General features: G+C 34.5%; 1 protein-coding gene, 2 long non-coding RNA genes and 1 pseudogene across 3 annotated transcripts in view; all 4 read right to left on the reverse strand.

The window, feature by feature from the left end:
- Nucleotides 1-23,719, reverse strand: part of baz (par-3 family cell polarity regulator) — a 54,494-nt gene that overhangs the window by 13,764 nt on the left and 17,011 nt on the right. Inside the window, exons 2-11 of the mRNA XM_089699298.1 lie at nt 11,569-11,769; nt 8,316-8,471; nt 5,548-5,693; nt 5,096-5,209; nt 4,192-4,283; nt 3,203-3,399; nt 2,437-2,607; nt 1,798-2,034; nt 1,230-1,405; nt 420-571 (exon numbers count right to left, since the gene is read on the reverse strand). Of these exons, the coding sequence (XP_089555424.1) occupies nt 420-571; nt 1,230-1,405; nt 1,798-2,034; nt 2,437-2,607; nt 3,203-3,399; nt 4,192-4,283; nt 5,096-5,209; nt 5,548-5,693; nt 8,316-8,471; nt 11,569-11,769 (1,642 nt within the window). The remainder of the gene's footprint in view (nt 1-419; nt 572-1,229; nt 1,406-1,797; nt 2,035-2,436; nt 2,608-3,202; nt 3,400-4,191; nt 4,284-5,095; nt 5,210-5,547; nt 5,694-8,315; nt 8,472-11,568; nt 11,770-23,719) is intronic.
- On the reverse strand, nt 12,458-14,442 carry LOC149485999 (uncharacterized). The gene is made up of 3 exons (XR_016316089.1): nt 14,122-14,442; nt 13,583-13,615; nt 12,458-12,518 (listed from the first exon to the last, which is right to left on the reverse strand). It is a non-coding gene; the product is annotated as an uncharacterized LOC149485999 (long non-coding RNA).
- Nucleotides 18,163-19,405, reverse strand: LOC149486000 (large ribosomal subunit protein eL29 pseudogene; annotated as a pseudogene).
- Nucleotides 20,057-21,695, reverse strand: LOC149486001 (uncharacterized). The gene is made up of 3 exons (XR_016316084.1): nt 21,126-21,695; nt 20,938-20,999; nt 20,057-20,863 (listed from the first exon to the last, which is right to left on the reverse strand). It is a non-coding gene; the product is annotated as an uncharacterized LOC149486001 (long non-coding RNA).

Here is a 23,719-nt window from a genome sequence, read left to right on the forward strand (position 1 = left end):
CTAATCACTACGTACCAGTACGCCGTGCAATAGTGAGCGAGATAGCGCCCCGCACGTTGGGCCGCGCGTGCACGAGCGCTCGCCGCAGCGTCTCCATGGCTTCAGTCACTACGTACCAGTACGCCGTGCAATAGTGAGCGAGATAGCGCCCCGCACGTTGGGCCGCGCGTGCACGAGCGCTCGCCGCAGCGTCTCCATGGCTTCAGTCACTACGTACCAGTACGCCGTGCAATAGTGAGCGAGATAGCGCCCCGCACGTTGGGCCGCGCGTGCACGAGCGCTCGCCGCAGCGTCTCCATGGCTTCAGTCACTACGTACCAGTACGCCGTGCAATAGTGAGCGAGATAGCGCCCCGCACGTTGGGCCGCGCGTGCACGAGCGCTCGCCGCAGCGTCTCCATGGCTTCAGTCACTACGTACCAGTACGCCGTGCAATAGTGAGCGAGATAGCGCCCCGCACGTTGGGCCGCGCGTGCACGAGCGCTCGCCGCAGCGTCTCCATGGCTTCCGCGTTCGACTGGCCCACTAGCGAAACGCCGTTCACGGACAGTAACTGGTCGTTTGTGTGTAACCTGCCAATAATAATTATTTTTAAGTGGTCGTAATTTATGTGATTAGGTATAAATTTAAAATTTAGATGTAAATTTTCACTGCTAAAAATCAAGAAAGTAATTTACAATTTTCACACAGTTAAAATCTTAAACTCGCGTCAGGACACGTGGCCTGATCGAAAAAGCGTAAGACGGATGTTTTTTTTTTTTAGCCCTTATATTCCATGCGTAAGACGGAACTATTCCAAAATATCAAACATGCCGAACGTTAAAAATCAAGTTTTCACTTCTGACGGCACTCCCGGAGTGCAACCCGTCTTTTTTTTTAATAATAAATAGGTAGACGTTTGACCGCTATCCTGCCCGATGTAAAGCAGTGATGCGATCTATTTAGGAGCACGCCTACCCAGAAGAAGCCTATTCAGTATTCACATCATTTCTAGTGACCGATCATAAATTGATGTTATAATGCACAAAAAATAAAATAAAACTGTTTTCTAACTTTTCGATATTTATTAATTATTGTAAATATAAACCAAGACCCGACACATCTAACTTATGTTTATATATATTAGGTATTATTCCCAATAACATTAAAAAATGCATGGAAAATATTCAATACAAAATTTAAAAGTAACTAAATCGAACATTAAATAATAACCTCATAAAAAGTTTTTACCTGCCATCCCTAGAAGCAGCACCTCCATGTAGCACCGACTTGATAAAAATCCCCAAGTCATGAGGTTTCGGACTAGCCGTCACTTTCCCCTTCACACTTATTCCTAGACCCGCCTTTTCCGACTCGTGTACTGGCACTTCTAGTCTTAATATAAGACGATTTCTTAGCCCTGATACCTGAAATAGTAAAATTATGGATAAAAAATAATGTCAACTCAAAAGTATGTTTGGAAATAGCGAAGAAATGTTTGTAAATAATAACAGAGCAAAATGTTAATAACTCAGGCCCCGGAATCACAGACACAATAGAAAATCTATTGTGTCGTGGACCGATCGGGCCGTTCGGGGCTCAATGGGTTAAAAAGAACAATGTTTATATTATTTTGAAAAATATTTAAAGGATTTTAGAAGTGTCCACGCCATAAAAACTGTCAGATCAATAGTATGTATGAAAGCAGCGAAGAAATATTTGTGTATAAAGTAACACAGCAAAAATAACATGTATTCTTCTTTAATGATTCTTAAATCTTTAATGATTCTAGAAGTTTCTAGACCAAAATCATACTCACAGATCCCGTAGAAGAATTCAAAGCATCCTGCAACGCAGAATCCAAAGACTGATCCTTAACCAGGTCATCTTTTGAAGAGCTCTTGGAAACTCTGCCTCTTGTAGAGTTGTTGTTTGCATTTATAGCATTGACAATACTGGAAACTCTGCCATTCTCTATGGCTCTTTCGCTCTCTGGTTTGGGGGCACCTATTGCTTTTTCTGCGTATTTCGTTGGACTCTGTTGGGGTTCTACCCTCTGTAATTAAGAAAATTAAGTTTTATACTAATATTTAGAAAAGGTTAGGTGGATTGCGATAAAATTATGAAAATTTAGGTGTGTTACATCATTTTGTGGTGTGAGGAAAATTGTCTTCATAAATTTAAATAAAATAATATGTATTCTTATTTGTTTCATTTAACCAACAGCAGTAAAAGATAATAAGATATAATTTACTTGCTTGACTACTATAATTTACCTGGTAGATTAATTTAGATTTTTCATTAGTAAGAAAATTTGGCACCTTTTAACTAGTCCAATTAACGTGAAAAGCACACAAATTTTACAACATCTTTGATCAGATTTCACAATCATCTAGCATTTTACATTATTTAAACTTGTTTTCTTTCCTCTAATACACAAAAATAAATATAATTATACCTGTGTCCGATTAGGCAGTGCCCGTTCCACAAGTATGTCCACAGTGGAGTCAGTGGGCGTGTTCCTTAACAACGCGACCACTTGTTGCTGTGTAAGACCTGATACAGACACTCCATTCACTGATAACAGTTTATCCCCCGCTCGTAATCTACCGTCTGTTACTGCTGCACCCTGCAAATTGGTAAAAATTAATTATTGACGTGACAACGTTTTATAATTCGATAGAGCCGGCTGCACGCACGAAAAAACATGACTCATGCGGCGTTACCTCGCTCTGAGGCGTTCCATGTAAGGCTTGAAGTGCAAGCGAGAGCGCGGAACGACCGACAAAGATGCACAATCAGACGTTGTCACTTTATAACTTTCGTCAGTAAATCGACTTTACAGACAAACAACTTTTTTTTTAGGTTATTAAGTGTATGTATTTATTGTTTTTACACAACTAGCCAGACAGCAGACTAGTCATTCTTGATTAAGTTATTTTAAGTTCTTATTTATTATTTTAGGGTTTGTAATCTAACTGATCATAATTTTCATTCATGCTCAAAATTACAAATGAGAACTTATAAAGAATTCTACAAGATCAGTCTCAAAGTGCCCATCTTTAAAAAACATGATTTGTTAAAGTGATATAAACTGCACTGCATCTTTGAATTATTATGAAACAACAAAGCAACAAAGAAATAATTAATGAAAAACTCAAAAAACCAACAGACAAAGTTTCATTCGCATATAATATTAGTAGGGATAAAAGTTAACACCCTACCTTAGGCAAAATATTCTTAATATAAATGGGGCAGTGTCCCCCCGTGGGGTTGTCCCGTGTGGTGATGGTGAAGCCGAGCCCCTTCTCCCCCTTGACCAGCGACACGGGCACGGCCTGCGCCCCCGCAGCCCCATGCCCCTGGGACTTCGCGGGGCTCACGGGGACTTCCATGGATATCGCTCGCTCGCTGGTTCGACCTGGGGATTTATTTATTTATTAGTATGGACAGACGTATACAGCTAAGTCTGAGTAATAGGGTCCTGTTTTTACCCTTTTGGTACAGAACCCTAGAAATGAAATAAAAGTGGCAGTAAATTGTGTGGTCTATAATAAATCACACAATGCACTTCTTACTTTCTTAGGGGAGCGTCGACAGGGTAGTATCTGATCTAAAAAGTTATAGGTTTCTTTACTAAAGTCACGAAGAGTAAAAATTGAAATGGAATTAGCATATACGTACTAATCTTCTTTTTATATATAAAAATGAATCGCAAAATGTGTTGGTAAGCGCATAACTCGAGAACGGCTGAACCGATTTCGATAATTCTTTTTTTATTATATTCCTTCAAGTACGAGGATGGTTTTTATGTAGAGAAAACGTAAATATGTACCACGGGCGAAGCCGGGGCGGACCGCTAGTAAATAATGAATGTGAATATATAAAATAACAAACCAAAATAACGCAATACTATTAATTTCAAGTGATACTAACCCACCATCAGGCAGAATAATTGATCAAATGGATTAAGAAAATGGTAACAGCCTTTGATTAAGTATTCAAATTAAGCATTAGTTAAGTACCTATGCCTCTTTATCCTTAATTAATATGACTAGTCATCCAACTTTCAGTGTCTTGATTTACTGTTCAAAATACTCAGCGAATTAAAAAGTAAATCATTTGGTCAATATACTTTTGACACATAACATCTAAACATTTCAGTTTTAGCATAATAGGTATCATATAGGTAAATTATAAAGTTCAGTGATACCTTCATTAATGAGATCCGCGGGTCGTTCTTGCGCAGTGTGAACGTTCGTCACGTTGTTGACGCCCGACACCCACCGCAACATATCTTCTACTCTGTGAGAAATAATAAATAGGTAAATACCAATTTATTCTAGTTCTAAAGACGTTAAAATAGGCTCATAAAATCAAAAGAACTTTAGATCATGATGTATCATGTACTTACTAATTATTATTTATATTTCATTATATGCATAAATTGATTAACTTTGGAGAGATTAAGATTAGCATTCAGCTCACATAACCATTTAAATAGATTTTGATTGAAAGCAATCCTCAATAAGAATATTATACAGTCAAAGTTCCTTATTCGCGCTTCCTTCATTCGCGGTTTCACTATTCGCGGGTGGAAAAAATGCGACCTAATTTCTATATTCGCGGCCCAAAATTCTTTATTCGCGGATCGAATCGGTACATCGGTACATACATGTAGGTATTTACCTAAATAAAAATCAATTGTTATCCTTAGAAAACGCCTGAACTACAACTACGAATTTATAATGTCGACTAAAAAACGAGTAAAAAGTGCTAAGTCATTGCCTAAACCTGAAGATAATACCTAATTAAATGGTAATTAATAAATATGTATGGTAAAAAATTTCAATAAAACTGATTTATTTATGTATTTGCTTCCTTATTTCGTCACCTAGGAACGTATCCCCTTTAACCCCATACAAATTACCATTCCATATTCACAGTTTCTCTATTCGCGGCACATTTACGGAACCTATTGCCCCCGAATAAAGAACTTTTACTGTATATTTCTTTATTAAATTGCCATATTTTGTTCTTACTGGCCTATGGCTCAACAACAGTTATCCACACCACATTTAATAGGTTTAATTATTTATCCTCATGTCCAAACGTACCTATTGCTATGCTCGCTAGTGTCCTGCCCTAGCGGCTCTCTGCGTGCATCCCTCGGTAGACTCTTGCTGCCGTACATTTGTACTCTTTCCGCTGCCTCCATCCATACACCACTGCTGGAATGAAAATTTATTTATACTGTTTTTATTGGTAAAAGATAGTTTCCTATGGATGATGAATTGAAATCTGATTAAAACGTGGATAAAACAAACTAAGTACCTATTCTTAAATATTTTAAAGTTCACAGAATATAGAGAGTTACTGCATAATAATGACTGAATTGCTACTTGCAAAAGAAAAACTGGATTTGGACTGGCTTGTAAGATATTAATTCTTCTACGTCTTTAAAGTCCAAACATTTTATCAATTCTTTTATTTTCACATCGGATTATTTTAACAAGAAGTATATTTCAATTTTATAACTGACCAAATCACATAAATAATTCCAACTCACCCAGGCCCCGAGAACTGCATGGACAGTCTATTGGTCTGCCTCTGAAAGTGCGCATTATCGTGTGCGTGCGAGCGGTCAGAGCGCGGCGCGTGCGTGTCGTCGCGGCACACTACCGCCGCTGACCAGCGCTTCGTTTGGTCTGACACCTGAATAAGTGTGTACACATGTTATTATTTTTTAATTCAAAGTAATACTGCCATATTATTAGCTAGATTATATTCTTTTTCATTTATCTGTCAGTTAAAATGGTAAATAACGTATGAAAAATACGCCAAAGTGTTAAATGGGCTATCAATGACTATTCAGCAAGTTGTGAAACTAGTTTTACATGTCTATAAGCTTGCAAAACAATAAAATAGAATCACTCTCTATCTAACTTTACAAGCTGAGATATTCTCAAGTACCTTACAAATTAATAAATAATGAATCAAAAGGTATTCACTATTCATGTACACTGCCCTTATTTATGAAGCAAATTTGATACAACCACTATAAAAGTTTAGCTAAAAATACCAATTTCAATGTAATAAATACAAAAGTGTGCTTGTAGTCCATCGAATAAAAAGTTCTAGAGTGCGTGAGTTAGTAACGTAAGATGTTTCTTCGGAAACATGTCAAGAGTCCCTAGGTAATAAACATACTAAAACCCCGGGACACTAGGAGGAGCCCCGGAGTGGGGGGAGGGGGGGAAAGGGTCCATTTTTTCATTTTTCGCTTAAATCTCAAAAACGGTACATGTTAGAGAAAAACTTTTAAGGAAAAGTTGAAAGGCCATAAAATTATCTACAAGTTGTACCTAAATCATTTTTTCCTATATCCTACCGTTTCTGAGTTATACGCAGTAAACAATGATTTTGGCTCAAACAATTTCCCCATACTACACATCAATCGATCAAAAAATATTTCTTTCTTCCAAAAAACTCAAATGTGCAACTTGTGACCGGTACTGATAGATTGCTCTTAATTAGGTCTATAATTGGTAAAATAAACACATTCCTCCATGGAAGCCTTTAGGAGGAATCGATTGTCAAAATATTATATTAGGGCAATTTGAGTTACTGAACTTGATCTTTTTATTTTTTTCTTCCAAAAAACTCAAAAGTGCAACTTGTGACCGATACAGATAGATTGCTCATAATTAGGTCTATCATTGACAAAAATACCAGATTCCACCACGGAGGCGTTTACGGGGAATTGAATTTTATTAGGGTAGTTACGATACTTGGACTTTTTATTTTTTTTCTTCCAAAAAACTCAAAAGTGCAACTTGTGACTGGTACAGATAGATTGCTCTTAATTAGGTCTATAATTGGTAAAATAAACACATTCCTCCATGGAAGCCTTTAGGAGGAATCGATTGTCAAAATATTATATTAGGGTAGTTTGAGTTACTGAACTTTATCTTTTTATTTTTTTCTTCCAAAAAACTCAAAAGTGCAACTTGTCACCAGTACTGATAGATTGCTCTTAATTAGGTCTATAATTGGTAAAATAAACACATTCCTCCGTGGAAGCCTTTAGGAGGAATCGATTGTCAAAATATTATATTAGGGTAGTTTGAGTTACTGAACTTGATCTTTTTATTTTTTTCTTCCAAAAAACTCAAAAGTGCAACTTGTGACCGGTACAGATAGATTGCTCATAATTAGGTCTATCATTGATAAAAATACTAGATTCCACCACGGAGGCGTTTACGGGGAATTGAATTTTATTAGGGTAGTTACGATACTTGAACTTTCTATTTTTTTTCTTCCAAAAAACTCAAAAGTGCAACTTGTGACCGGTACCGATAGATTGCTCATAGTTAGGTCTATCATTGATAAAAAAACCAGATTCCACCATGGAGGCGTTTAGGAGGTATTGAATTTTATTAGGGTAGTTACGATACTTAAACTTTTTAACTAACTACCCTAATAAAATTCAATTCCCCGTAAACGCCTCCATGGTGGAATCTGGTAATTTTATCAATGATAGACCTAATTATGAGCAATCTATCTGTACCGGTCACAAGTTGCACTTTTGAGTTTTTTGGAAGAAAAAAAAATAAAAAGTCCAAGTATCGTAACTACCCTAATAAAATCCAATTCCCCGTATACGCCTCCGGGGTGGAATCTGGTATTTTTATCAATGATAGACCTAATTATGAGCAATCTATCTGTACCGGTCACAAGTTGCACTTTTGAGTTTTTTGGAAGAAAAAAATAAAAAGATCAAGTTCAGTAACTCAAACTGCCCTAATATAATATTTTGACAATCGATTCCTCCTAAAGGCTTCCATGGAGGAATGTGTTTATTTTACCTATTATAGATCTAATTAAGAGCAATCTATCAGTACCGGTAACAAGTTGCACATTTGAGTTTTTTGGAAGAAAGAAATATTTTTTGATCGATTGATGTGTTATGGGGAAATTGTTTGAGCCAAAATCATTTTTTACTGCGTATAACTCAGAAACGGTAGGATATAGGAAAAAATGATTTAGGTACAACTTGTAGATAATTTTATGGCCTTTCAACTTTTCCTTAAAAGTTTTTCTCTAACATGTACCGTTTTTGAGATTTAAGCGAAAAATGAAAAAATGGACCCTTTCCCCCCCTCCCCCCACTCCGGGGCTCCTCCTAGTGTCCCGGGGTTTTAGTATGTTTATTACCTAGGGACTCTTGACATGTTTCCGAAGAAACATCTTACGTTACTAACTCACGCACTCTAGACCCCCCTTGGAGGGACTCATTCAATGGACTATTGTATGTATATAGATTTGATATCTCACCTGTCGCTGTGGTGGTAGCGTATCCTGGTGTAAGGTGGGCTCGCTGCCACGACGCACTTGCAGCCCGTTAGCGCCGTCTTCGAGATCCGCAGCTCCAACCTCCACGCATGAGTCGTTGTTTGGTACCCGCATACTGCCACCGACTCCACCTCCCCCCTGAAAATAGTGCACTTGTATATCTACTTACGTGTGGAACAGCAATTTATGAAGCAATCATTGAGACCACTAAAATATGCCAAATTCGATAGATCTGTTTGGAAGTTTTGTCTTTTAATAGAATTTTTCAATAGAAAATACTTAACATTTTTTATTTCTTAGCAAAGAACTATCCATAATTAAGTTTCTATGATGATCTTTGTTTCTTTTATGATAAAAAACTGACAGTTTAAAAACTGTATTGTCGGTCATTTCATAATAAGGTCATTTTACAATATAATTGCAATAGATATTTTATAGATTGGTTAAAACTACGTGCAATATTAACTTTAACGTACGTATACATGAATTCGTTTATAGTTTTAGTTGTCTGCGAAAATCATAAAACGGAAATGTTTTGAGTCAATTATTACAATGTACTTCGTGTCATAGTTTTGTATCGCCTTCGTTCACTCGAAATACGATAACACATATTATCACTATGACTCCAATTCCATAGCAAGGTGTGGTTGGTACCTAACTACCCAACCCCGATACTAATGTAACCTGAGCTGACAATGACAATACAGTGCACACATGCTTACATGATAACGTTTGATTCCGAACGCAAATTACAGACTTCAGTATCTATTGTATTACATTGTGTATACAATCAATTTTCAATACATAAAACCTTGCATAAAACCTAAGCGCGACATTTTCAATATTTACATGAAATTTAGATAAGATTATCTTAGAAGAAAGATGAGGAAGAAATTCAATTGTGGTTGAATTTACCACAAAATTGAAATTGAAATAACTGTTATTTATATTGCAATTTGTGTTAAAATTTTATCGGACCCCAGTTTTGATAGACGGGTCTTTGAAACCTTTATAACATTTATTTATTATCCTACTATCTTCAATATTATAAGCATAAAAGTTTTTTAGAATGTTTTTATATTTGTTGCTCTATCCACAAAAACAGCTGATCGAATCTGTATGAAATTTGGTAGGTACTTACAAAGATAAATTATCTGATAGCACACATACATTTTAAACCTCGCTAGTTAAGCCCAGGGATCTACTTTTAAATAATACTAATCAGAGTGACTTTCAATTTCAATTCGCGAAATATAAAGATACTTAATAGCTGCAAAAATGAGGCGAAAAAAATTTTTCGATCGTAAAGCACTCTCTGATGCTTCGCATCATGAGTCGTGCAAAACAAATACTACTACTAAAAAACAATACTTGGAATACTTTGCGCTATAACAACGCGTTTTGTTAAACAAACCGATATATTTTGTAATCTTATTAAATGTTCTAGAATCTATTTACTTGAAGCAAAATCGATTTATAGCCACAATGAACTATAATATCACGTTTAGTGTTTACTCATATCAACCTGCTAGCGTGCTGGCCATTCTCTAATCCAGTTAGCCTAGTTCAATCACGTTATCTACAATTCTGCAAAACATCCATATTAAATTCATGCGACAAAGGTTATGAGTAATTACATGTCAATTAAAATTATTCACCATATAGGTTTATATTACTATTAACGAGAATTTAAGGTAACCCGTTACTAAACAATTCAATTTTTTATTTTCATTTCGCTAACATGAAGACGTTCATAATATTTTCTATATATATATAATATGTACTGTGATATTATAAAGTATCAATGCCTATACTACCTATTTCATGACCTAAGCCGTGTCCGATTAGCAGTTTGCAATTTTTATTGTAAAAAATGATCAGTGATTTATGAGTCAACGTATTATAAATAATAGCCTTAGAAAAACCTGAATAATATAAAAAATAGCCATACTGTCTTCGAATACGTTTTTTTAATAATTCACATACCTACTTATTTGTAAAAAGGCCTTTTTATAGGTATGTAGGTAATGTATGTTTTATATGCTTTTTATTCCACCATATATTTAACTAAAAGTACCTAGCTAAAGATAGATAAACTAGTAAGTATATATTGGTAGGTATGTTATAACTCACAAGGTACAAAATTACAAATTAATTGAAGAAAAAATGTACGAACAGTGATAAAAAGAACCAGTACAATTTAAAATTCTGATAACAGCACAAATATCCTACGTGTTTTGCTATCTATGTTACCACAAAATGTAGCATTTGGCAAATACATATAAATTATAAATTATAAAATAAGTATGAACAGTTTTACAATTCTATGAAAGAAATTTGACGTTTTTAGAGGGAGTAAATTAAGAAATGTTTGAAACTTGAAAATAATATAACACTACTCACTTTTTTAGTTCTTATTTTACACGAACATGCACCAGAAAAACAAGATCCCATTTGCACAAATTATCACAACTTAAATATTATTTAACAATTAATGTGAGCTATTTATTGCTCGTAATAATATATGCCTACACTGAATTTTTTTCATAAGCTGAACATTTTCAGACATGTCACGACATGATTTGATCTAGGTCTATTATCATACCTAATATTTTTATACTTGAAAACCCGCGCTTATTTAAAAATAGAACAGGCGCTGGCTGTCATAGCTCTTACTTTTTAATTATTTTAAACCTACTACCTTCCTACTACCTACCATCATTACCATGATACTGGCAACTGTTTTAATAAGATGAGTTCATTATTTTTGCCATAAAATTTTTTTTTAGTTTAAAATTGGAATCAAATAATAATTGTGAATATAACGAAAAGTACTTTTTTCATGTATAGGGAATTTTGTTTACTTTATCATCTATTATTAACGCTTTTATTTATTGTTTAAACTTTTACTTTGCAAACGTATCCACATGTTAATATGTAGTTTGAATTTTTTTTTATTTTGTATACCTATTATATTAAAATGATACATTACCTACATTATAACGTAGTTAAATTATGCAATAGAAAGCAGGTTATGAATTTAATAATATTTACCTAACTATAAAATCAAATAATGCGTTCCTTGTTTTATTTATATTTTTAAAATCAATGTTTTTCCCACTGTTCTAAATGCTTCTCAGATACGTTTTAATAACAATAAGCAATCACACCACATGATTAACAACCCTTATGCACTTGATTACTGTAATTATTATAAAATAATTAATGAACGCACCCGAAACATATCAGGGGAAGCGGTGCCCGCGGACGAGCCGCTCGCGCCATCAGCTTGCGCGGCGCGCGGTTGGGCCTGGTTCGCGCACTCAGCAGTCAGCGTCTCGCGGTCATCGGCCACGTCGCACACGCGGTCATCTGGGTCGAGTATACCGCCGGAGCTGGCTCGTAACGCTCTCACACCCACCCATGTCTCTGGGCCCTGGAATTTGGAAAACATTTTGTTATTGCTCATTCGCTTTTCCTATTCGTGGGATGCACTGTTTTACTAATTTTATGTAAATTGTATAAAGTTGAATGAACTAAGCAAAGTTTACGCAGAAGTTCACATTTAAGATGTATGCAGTGCAAACGTTAGATCGATCTGCGATACGTAACATAAATTCGAGATATACAAAAAAAATCTTATCGGCTAGATAAAAACGTCCACGGTATCTCGTGAAAAAAAATCGCACAAAATCACAGCTCCATTTTAAATACGTTCAAGTCGTTTTCATTCCCACGCGGTCTTTACATTGGAACTATTCATCCAAGATAATCGTTCTATTGAACACTTGGATGATGTTTTCAAAGGCCATTCGTAACACAGCTGTTTTGTCTGTGTTCGCAGGCTTTTGTGGGATTCGCGATTCATTTCAATGATCAAGTTATTGATGTCAGTCATTGAGGTATGTGCTTATGTTCTGTATGTGCTTCTATAGTTTTTATTACTAATGAAGCATAGGTTTTGTAGATGATGTAGATATATTGATATGTATCATTTTCTATTCTCCTGTTGTTTCAATTTCTAGACAGGCATTACTATTAAACTAGAATTATTATTGTCATTGTTAATTAATTAACTTTTAATTATAAATTTTACCCATGTTACAGTTCTCCGTTGACGATCATTGTTAGAAGCTAATTTCGCTCGTTTTTTGTATCGTGGAGGAGGCACGGGTTTCACCTCATCTTCCTGCATTATTTTACGTAAGCATATTTTCACAACACTGGCATAATCTTAACATATCACTTTCTAACACTTTTGTCGAACAAAATGTGAGAAACTATGTATTTAAGGTTGGCAGGCATTTTGATCACTTGTATACGACACTAATAAAAGTGACTATCGTTAGAGTAAGCGGGGCAATGGAGTGGTCAAGATGCAACACCGAACTGTTTGTATCAGGCCAACGGCGCGAAGGAGCCTTGACCTTCGCGCACCAGTGGCCAAACACGGCCTCGCGTTCAGCCACCGTGCCACATGCTACATCCCATTATGGATAACTTCAATAAGTCGCCTTTTAGTAGGCCAAAAGCCGCAGAATCGTGCAGTAATTTACACAGTAAATGTCCGACAAAGCGACACGGAATTCGCTAAGTCAATATGCATAGAAGATTGCATCTTTCGGGGCAAAAAGCAATCGAAACGTAATCACAACGTGCGAGAGATGCCGTGTATCATGATTGTGCGTACGTTATGAATTCCGTGAACGGCGAACGCACCGAAGAGTGTCCATCAGTGATCACGCGAGCACCTTCCGAGAAGGAAGCGAGATGATCGCCCGGCTCATGAGATTAAAATTACCGTTGATGCTTATTAATTATTATACAATCGCCGAGATGAATTCAAACCAAAATAACGTTTGAGAGCAAAGCAATGAAAGCGTAAAGATAATAACAAATTGTTTTGCAATGCTTTCAAGAATCACATTTTAATAGAGTTTTTACCTAAAATCATATCTTATCGAATGTAAGTTGTAACTTTTTTCTGGTAAACTATTAAAATAAGATACAGCACGAAGCATGAAGACAAGCAACACGTAGTACTTTCCTGATAAGATCGTTCATCATTATTATCTATTGCGACTAATTTGTCCATGCCCAATATTGGTGTTACCAACGGAAATGCATGCATTTATGGTCCCTTATATTGTGCGTATCGAATTGTTAATGTTATGAAATGCGTCAAACAACATAATTTATATAGTCGGTTCAGGCTATGATTAGAATAATATTATTAACAGAAACTACACGTTCTTTAAAAATCCAAGAAAAACGTTGAAGTCCTGTAATCATTAAGAAATGATGAACTCGATATCACAAATGAAAATATATTTAGCAGATTTGGAATAGATTAGGTACGTGACAAAAAAAATCAACAAACACCATGAGAAAACAACCTGAAAAGTAAGTAAATTGATATACCATAACTAAAACGTATTCGTGCATGCAATATAACAATCGCTAAATCACAGATATGTAATAGTTTGAAGACCCATAATTCAAGGCAACTTGTTTACATTTCATTTGCACTTATTGAAATTTGCATATGCCATTCTTGCTGATTTATGCAATCGAATTGACCAACTAAAAGATGATGCCTGCAACAGAAAATTTAACAATGAGAACTGATATTTATTCTGAAGGCTGGGTGTAAACGTGCTCGTAATTGCGCGATTATAGATACAATTTTAAAGTTGTATTTATTGCAATTTATTTCGCGTAACACACTTTTGGCAATTAGAACTTCGTAATGTCCTAAATGACCAGAGATTTGAACATTTAAACGTACGGTTTAAAATCAAAATTGTATAGATATCACGGTGGATTCAATGTTATTGAAAGGAACGCTTAGTAAAAATACACAGACCGAGGCGCACAGTCGAGCGCTAACGCGACGCAAACACAACTGAAGCCCAACACTTAGATACCGATTGTAGAATAAGTTTTAGCCGCAAAATTAACTTCAGAAGTAGTTTCAACTGGTACAATTTTAGTTTTTCTGAAATAATCGGTTATAAATTGGCATTCGAAGTAAATGAGAACATATTATAATGTTTTCTAGAGCACTTGATTAGCCACCAAAACGATCACTCAACGGAAGGCAAGCAAGGTTACAGTTAGTGCATTTTCTCTAGATCTATGCAACGTTAATTTAATTAAATGACTCATAGCGTATAATGGATACGATAAGTATGTTTTATAGTCACACTATTTCATACAAGTACTTAAATATAATTAAACATGTAGGATTCGGACAAATAAAGAAAACTTATTAACTATCATCATACAATTTATCCGCCATTCAGTCATCTTAGCAAATGCAACGTTGTGTATATTATAGTAATTACTTCATGGAAGGCGCTCATTTATTACCCTATGAAAATATATTTTAGTTTAAAATATAATTGAATATACGAATTACGAATGCATATAACTAATGTCGAAATAATATTTATTAAAGATTTCATCTTTAAAAACGAATAAGTCATGTCTATAGATACTAACACTTTTATTAATTATTTTAACAGGAAACAAACTTTAAATTCAAATAGGAACATATTTTAACGGTTTTAATTACCAATTAAACATATAAATATACGAGAATGTTACGGATAGATATATCAAATAGACGGGAAGTAGCGTTTGCTAACAATGAGACGCTTCAAAAACATAACGGGCATCACGGACTACACTTGTTTAATTAAATTAGATAAATAGTAACTATTTACATAAAAAATATAAATATTAAAGTACCTTCGCAGTTCGCAAAGGTGGTCATTGTTTTATAAAAGTACTGCGTATTTAATAAATTTCGTCTTTGATAACTAGGTTTACTTTATTCGTATACATTTTTGTTATAGGTTATAAGTTATAACTGTTAGGTACATAAAGCGAATAAAATAAAATATCTGGAAAGAAATCTAATAGGTAAGTACCTACGTTACATCATAATGTACACATTATGATATGCTCGTACACATATGTATACTGTATAGGTATGTATTCACATAACAATTTAATTCTCCGCTGATTTCAAAGATATATTCCATCTATCAGAACAACCACACACCAATAGACAATTAATGCTATTATAACTCGCGACGCACAAGAATATCCCTTTATGTATCGAACTTGATGTATAATAGAGAGTTGGTGGGTAATATTTCATGGTTTGTTAGTTGTTGCGGATAATCCTATTATTGTATCGCCGTGGCCCAAAGTCAAGCTTGACTCTCGATATACCGTTACCAATATTCGTCACGATAGGAGGTAAAAGTTTATGAGTCTTAATAACGAAGTTTATAGTCCCTCCTTCCGTCTTACAACAAAGTATAGCCCATACTTCTTCTTACTTTATTTTAAGACAAGTAGGTGCAACCAATTAATTAAGGGGACATCTGCTTGCTGGGCAACTGTGTTGACCTATTTAGCTAATAGGGTGTCTGAAGAAAACGATAGGTCAATCACTATGCATTTCTTTTTGTGTTATGATGACTAGATCCTCTTGAAGCTGTATCGTAGCCGAATCAAAAATAATTAGGAGGCATGCATTAATTTATTACCTACGTATTGGATAGACCCTTATATTCGTAAGCAAGGAAAATATGTATGTGTTTCGAAATATGTACATGCTTGAAATAGAAGCTATTAAAAATCACCTTTTTTGGAGGATTAAAAATAACGAAAAGTAAATGTTAGCATAACTCTTATCAGCATAATCTAGCTATTACTTAGGCATTAGTCAACACGGAGCGTATCGTAATGGAATGTGATAGATTAGCCTCCTGCCAGCCGCCTCAAGGTTGTTAAGAGATCGCTCTTCACTGACCAATTATTTAGCAATTACTGGACGAACCAATACAATACAACTAATTACTTGGTCGAGCTGCCGACTAATCATCGTAATATTATGTGTGATACAAATTGAATCACGTTATAAAGCATTTGATTGTATTATTAAAGTGCCTTCTCCTTTGAGAGGTTGGCGATCATAATGGATATTTCAATTTTGGAAACAACCGCTGCAACCAACTAAACAATGATTTAGTGCTCTTCCAAAACCATCAAAAATTTTGGAACCGTGATATCCGTCTGCGGATTTCTTGAATTAATTCATAGATATTTAAAACCTCCACAAATTATTTAATTATTTATACTCGTCTTTGTTACTTATCTATCTTCAATATCCACAACAATCAAAGTCATTTCGCACATCCACCATCGCCAATTACAGTTTATAACTGTTGACTTAATGAGATGCTTTCCACCACTTTCAGAACAATAGCTCCGTGAAAGTTTGTTTATAACAATGGCACTCAGTGCGTACAAATGTTAGTTGGCTTTCATTCCCTCAGACATGTTACTTTTTGTTTAATTAAACATAACCATAAAGAAACAATAAAATTCACGTTTTCAACTAGGAAATGACAAGTATTTATTTACGTGTTAGAGAGTTAATTAAAATAAATGATTAACTCGTAGTGCACGTATATATACGACATACGTATATAACATGCGGAACCTTGGTTAACGATTTTTTATAACTTTAATTAAATACATATTTTAAATTTATTGTATTCTGTCACAACAATAACTACACTCATGGATTAAAGTTCGAAAGTGTACCAAGAGAATAATAAATTGTATCCACACCTATGTTTATGAAACTGTAACCAATAATCATATTTTTTGATAACTTTAAAGAAACTTAAGACATTGAAGTAGTTATGACCAATTAATACTCAGCTAATTATTATTCAGAAAACTATGATTAAAAAGTTAAAAACGTAAAATTACCCTTTCTGTGGTCGTTGGCAACAAATTCTTCTGTAGTTTGTGGACTGGATAAGTTTGCCTCCAGCCAAATAACCGAACAAGTTTATCTGCTACATCTTCACATCGTGGCGGATCTTTCATTGTATCGACTTAACACTTCACTTTATTTACACATAACTAAATTGCCTTTCTTTGATACGTTTTCTAACCACTCACACAGAAACCTTCAATAGTAAAGAAAGCCAAATAAGTAATAAAAATTTGAAGCACAAAACACATTCGATCGTCAGGCGTCCATGACATAACCGTTCGGTTTTGCAGACGTGCAAAAACTGTGAAGAAATATCATTAGTGACGAGCATAAAGCAACGAGTGTAATGTTTGGTACAGTAGACTGTATTATCGCATACTATCTGAATCGCCGCCCATTATGCTACGTCACGTAAATAATTATTTAGTTAGTATGAAGGCTCTACAAGTGGTTCTTCGTCAATGATTTACTTCGGCTTTATGAACTTTGGATATCTACCTTTAAATGTGATATGTTCTAACCTAGATCACAAGCAAGTAGAACGAAAAATGAAACATATAGAATTACACGTAGTTTCTCACTATACGAGGACATGATAAAATTATATTACTACAGTATGTAGTGTATTAATATATTTAATACCTCTAACTTTGAGCGTGAAATTCTCTAAGAGCATATAATATGTCCATATTCTCTTCGAAAAGAAGTTTATTTTCATATTATATCCACTGAATAGTGAGGCAATCGAGCATTTATTCAGTCGAATTCGAAGATCAGAGGAAATATTATATAAGTATTCCAAAAATACAACACTTGAATTTAAATGATCTCGTGACAGGGTTTAATTCGATAAGCACTGTACATGGTACAGAAACGCATAGCTTACAAGACGTTGACATTACTAATTACGCTACATCGTTAAAATTCATTCGTTAAGTGCAAGGCTTGATCCTACATTGTCTCGCAGCTCGCTACAAGTACCTTGAATATATCAATGTATCTAATATATATGAATGTATCTCAGGGGGCGTAGCATGCCATGCAACCATAAATAAAAGACATTTTTACTGCGACAGGCCATGGAATATAGAATATTTGCATAGCTTCATTTCAATTACAATGGAATGGCAATGACATGTCGTACGCCCCCAAATCAGTGAATTGAAAATTCATAAAAACGTTCAACACATTTAATTTCGCGTAATTGTACACCAAAGCTCTGTTAATATAATGACATCATTGTGGACTATCAGCGCAAAACAATTGTCGATTAAAAGGTACCACGGTATATTACCAAACCCATTCAAAACCAGATAAGCTATTGTCATGAGATCAGCGTAACAAAATCAGCACCAATGACGTAAAAGTTGCATTGAATTTGTTTTCGAGTAAATGGGTCAATATGAACATTTTTATAATGTGGAATAAATTAAGTTTATTGAAAAAAAAAGAACCTCGGTCAAAACTACTTTTTTATTTCTATGTCTGTAATTTTTCATTTTTGAGTGTTGCATTTTTAAGCACACATGAGAATCGGCTATTGTGCGATAGCGAAGTGCACGCAAGCGAAGCATGGCCAGAAAGCTAGTTTACCATAATTTGAGTGTTTATCACGTTTTAATTTACGAGTTAATTATTTCATACAGTTGAGGCGAACCATTAACACAGTCATTTGTTATTTCACCTCTTACAAACTAAATTAATTTCTTGGCTTTTGCTTGTCTGGTTGCTTTGGGTTCAGCTGCGCGTGACAATTTTTTGCTGGTTTAAGGTTACCCTTTTTACAAAGCGTTGAATCCTCAAGAACTTGGGATACCAAGAGTAGATTCATGTCTGAACTTAGCAGGCTTTTTGATACCATTACGGTGAGCCTTGCGGTTTTGGATGATTTGTGTGTTTTTGACTTTGACTTTGCCATATTTTATGAGATAGGATTAAATAAGAACAAGTCCCACGGCAGAAAGCAACTTTAACTTCTTACAAACTTGAAGAAACGATTCATAAGTATTATAGTTTATTTAACTTTCTATCCTGGGATCTGGGTATCTAGATCCATGTCAGCCATTATAATATTTCCAACTTGATCTACAAATAACAATGCGAGCGTAATAATGCTGAGTGTCATTATTGAAGATCATAGTGTCGCAGCAATATCAACGGTGCATTTTAATATAAATTTACGTACCTACGTGAATATTTTGCAATGCTATTATAGCAAATTGCAAATATTTGTACAGTTGTACATAACGTCGCTAACAGTAAGCATTATTATACTTAAGACGATACACAAAAAAAAAATCCACTGCTTGGCGGGCGGAGTCTAATAGCTCGCTATCGCGAACGCGGGTGTGCGCGAAGTCATTCTTGCAAACTCGCCGCGCTGCCGCTGGCCGACTCGGGACAAACATGTATGGAGTCGTCATACAGTTATAATATTGTTATACATTTATTCAATTGTTGATTTATTGGTTTTATTTTCTTGCTTATAAACAAATAATCTTCTTTCCAACAACTACTTAGACATTATTAATAATTATTATTATTTCGTAATGTTTACTTTATTACAAAATAATACAGGTTATAAATAATCTTTAAAATAACAAAAAATATTGTTACTCTGAAAAAATGAAATGGTACTCAATAACGCGGACTACTGAATTGATTTAGATAGAATTTGATGCTGACGTAGATATTACATCATGCCCAGAAATGAAAGGTACTATTTCTGAAAGAAGTTATAAACCCTAATTCTTCTCAGTCAAAGTCAAGAGTGGAAGATATCACTAATACAGTAAAACTGATGCGAAACTTTGGATGTTAATTTGTATATTTTTTTGTTAGTTGTTACTTAATCACGTCAAGACTACATTACCAATTTTGATAAAATATAGCTAATTGCCTGGATTTACACATAGGATACTTTTTATCCGAACTGAACACTTCTGTGGGATAAAACAGGATTCACGATATAACCTAATTCCACGCGGGCAAAGCCGCGGTCGGAATGATATTTTTTAAATAAAAAAATTGTTTAAAAAAAAACACAAAATATATTGACGCATGTATTTATTTTTTGCACTCTATTATAATTGTAATTATTCATTACAAATAATCAAAATAAAATAGCCAGAACAAAGTTAGGCCCTGGTAGGGTAGGTAGGCAGGTACAGCAATGTGAGACGAACACTGGCTTATTTATACCAATAATAATGTATTATAAACATTAAATTAAGTTTACTTTCTAACAACAAAAATACATAATATTAGCTAATGTGAAAGCGAATCAACCAATCATCCCACAAAAATGAAATGTGCACACAAATATTCATCCAAATCGGTTCATGTCATTAGGAGGAGTGACTGCAGCGCCATCTTCCGGGCCCAATTGTGTTTCCAGATCACCCAGGAACTCAATTTAATATACTTACACAAAATTTTTCGAAATGAAAACTCACATTACTATGTAAATATGAATATAAACCTGTTTTATTACTAAGCAATTTCCCGCACAGGTGTAGTAAGTATAAATGAAATAAATATCAACATCAAATTCTTTATACAACATACTTATCTACCACCTTCTAAGAAATGTAATTCTTGAAATTATTTCGTATTTTTTTTAAATATAATACTACTCCAATGAGCTCCTGTTCCATATTATTTCCGCCATACTTCCACTAAGTTCACCATGATTTTTTATTTCTTTGCACTTTGTTGCTTTTTGCTAAAAATGGAATCATGCGATAAAACCAGTAGAACGTTGATAACATACATTTTTGACTGAATAAAGGTACTTACGAAGGAGTGGGTTCACATTGTGAACAATGAGTGGGTTTATTTTCCTTCTGGATTCCGGATTTCTGAAAAGATTATCTATGCTATAAAAGAAAATATCTTACACATTCGTTATGTACTTAAAACAGGGGTACATATCAAACATCGTCTATAATACAATTATCATCAAATTTAAAATAAAACCAACTTACTTCATTAATTTGTTCCAATTGTAAGCATTCTTTTTCCTCCAACCTTTATGTTTCTTCTTCTTATTTTCTTTCTTGTCCCCATTTGTCTCATTTTGTCTTATCGTGTTGTCACCCTTTTTTACGATTGCGCGAGCGACACAAGTTCCCCGTGTGACGGCCGTAGCGGGAATGACTCGCGCAGCGATCGGGGTAGGAAGGTACAGGGCGGCTCTCGCTATATTGGCTGGTCGCGCGCTAATTTCAAGTATTTCTTGTTTATTTCAAAACCATCGCATATTTCAAAATTCTAAATCGGTAGACGTATAGGTTGTATATTTTATAGTAAATATCCAAAAAGTCGTAACTTTATGTTTGTTATTTTGAAGATGCCAGAGATTATAAAAAAATAACAATGAGAACTTTGTATTTTTTTTCTATCGAGAAAATATCATGGAATCATGTTTCTAAAACGGTAGACGTATTGTGTTACTATTGAACTTTCTTGTCAAGAATTTTCATCACGACAACTTTAATAATATAAAAATTACGAAGGTTTAAAAAGGGCCGTAAATGTTAGAAAAATTAATTCATCACCTTAAGGATAATTGAAATTATTTTTTTTATTATCGTTTTGATATTTGGTATACTTATAATATTTTGAAAAACAATATTTTATTTTAGTATTAATTAATTGAGAGCAGTTTTCAACGAGACCGAGTGATTTACTTGAATATTTATATTATTTAATTCACGTATGTTCACTTTCACGATTTAAAAAGCCCCAATTCGTATTCCTACTCCTTTCCTATTCCTATAAAAATTGTTCTGGATAAGTGAAAATTAAAACGATTTTGCTTATCGTAATTATTTGAGTACAAAACGTCACACCCTGTTAGAACATTGTTATCATTGATTCTAATGAGTTCTTAACTATGTGTGTCATGTATTATCACATTACTATTACGAGTGACTTACAAGCAACTTGGATAATAAAATATATTGTTTCTGTTGTAGGAAATTTAAACAGTTCCTATCTATTAGAAAGCACAGTAACCGAAACTAAAAAGGCGAGAAAGTTAATTTCTTAAAACGGAGCAGCTATTTGTGTGCCTTGTATCATGAAATTTTATATATACCATATTTGTATTGTCTTGTAGGTTTATAATTACATGTGGTCACTAACTCACTATTGTGTATGTGATATTGCCAAGTTATAGGGACTGTTATACAAGTCATGCTACAGCGATTTACATCACGTAGGTATGAACCAACAAAGGAATATTATAAAATTCATGATTGGATCTTGTAAAATCAATAGAAAATATGTACTTTTACAGGTCAAAGAATAACCTTTCACAATAATTATAATATTGCGTACAATATTCAAATTTGCTTATATGCATCTCAGTAGATGATTCCAATGTGATTTTGTGCTTCAAAATCTTTAATTAAAACACGACCCGTTACCTAATTTTCTTTGCAAGTGCAACTTTGTGCAAATGCAGAATACCTTGTTAAACAATACGGAGCCCGCGTTGCCACGTTTATATTCTAAATATTAACCTCACTGTAAACCTAAAAAAAACTTCGAACGTTTAATCACACTTCACTGTTTTTCTTGCGATATTTTGAGATGAAGTAATGTCACGTATAATGAATATGTAAACAAACGGGGCTGAAGGCTGCGCGGCGATCAACTGGCTCCAGTTTGCGACTTGCTCGTGCGCCGGCCGACCCGGGGGGAGGGGAGGGCGCCTCTCCCCTCACGAGGTACTCGACCCATTGTACCGCGTGTAAACAATCATACCACCTGATACGTTTGTGCAAGAGATGTAATGTGATTTGCAACACTGGATTTCTAGCAAGCGGTGATTTTAAATTATGTTTCCAGCTTGGATACATGTACCTACAGATATAAAAGTAAACATAGATAATGTGATTTTAACACTTGTGGCCACAGTTTTCAGTTTTCCCAGAATTTATGGTGACAATCTGATATACCTACCCGTAAGAAATATTGTAAGATACCGGAAGAATTCTAAAACCACGCCACATCCCCTCATTTATTTATGTTTTTGACCTCTAACTTTTAAATTATACCAGGTCGTGCCTGGACTAATTACTACATACACTAATTTCCGAAGTATGTCGAACAATCCGCCTGGCAATTTTCAAAAGACGCAAACACTGTTTGGGAAAAAACGGAGGAAAAACTTCTCCAACAAGTAAACAAGGTCATCAGTCAGTAGTTAGTTACTCAGTTTTAAATTAAAAATAATAAAAAATGTATTTACAAAGTTCTAAATGTTCTTAATTTAAAAATAGCATTTTTTTAAAGGCAAATAAGTCATCTACCCATCATATAATTAGATATAGGGTCAACCGGGGCAAATGCAACTAAAAAATAACAAGTTTCAAGTTTGATCGGTTGCAGTTATCTCCTTTTATATTTGGTCATTTATTTGACCCATTTAGTGATTTTTGTATTTATTCAAGATTATTTTCAACCAATCAAGCAATACAGTAGTCTTATAAATAACTGGTAGTGAGAATATTTCCTAAAATTGGTAGAAAAAGTTACATTAACCCCTAGTCGGGGGTAAATGCAACTAACT

This window comes from Colias philodice, chromosome 9 (assembly GCF_061535455.1).
Source record: "Colias philodice isolate Cphi_HAF_F1 chromosome 9, ilColPhil1 Martin Lab GWU primary, whole genome shotgun sequence".
Lineage (NCBI taxonomy): Eukaryota > Metazoa > Arthropoda > Insecta > Lepidoptera > Pieridae > Colias > Colias philodice.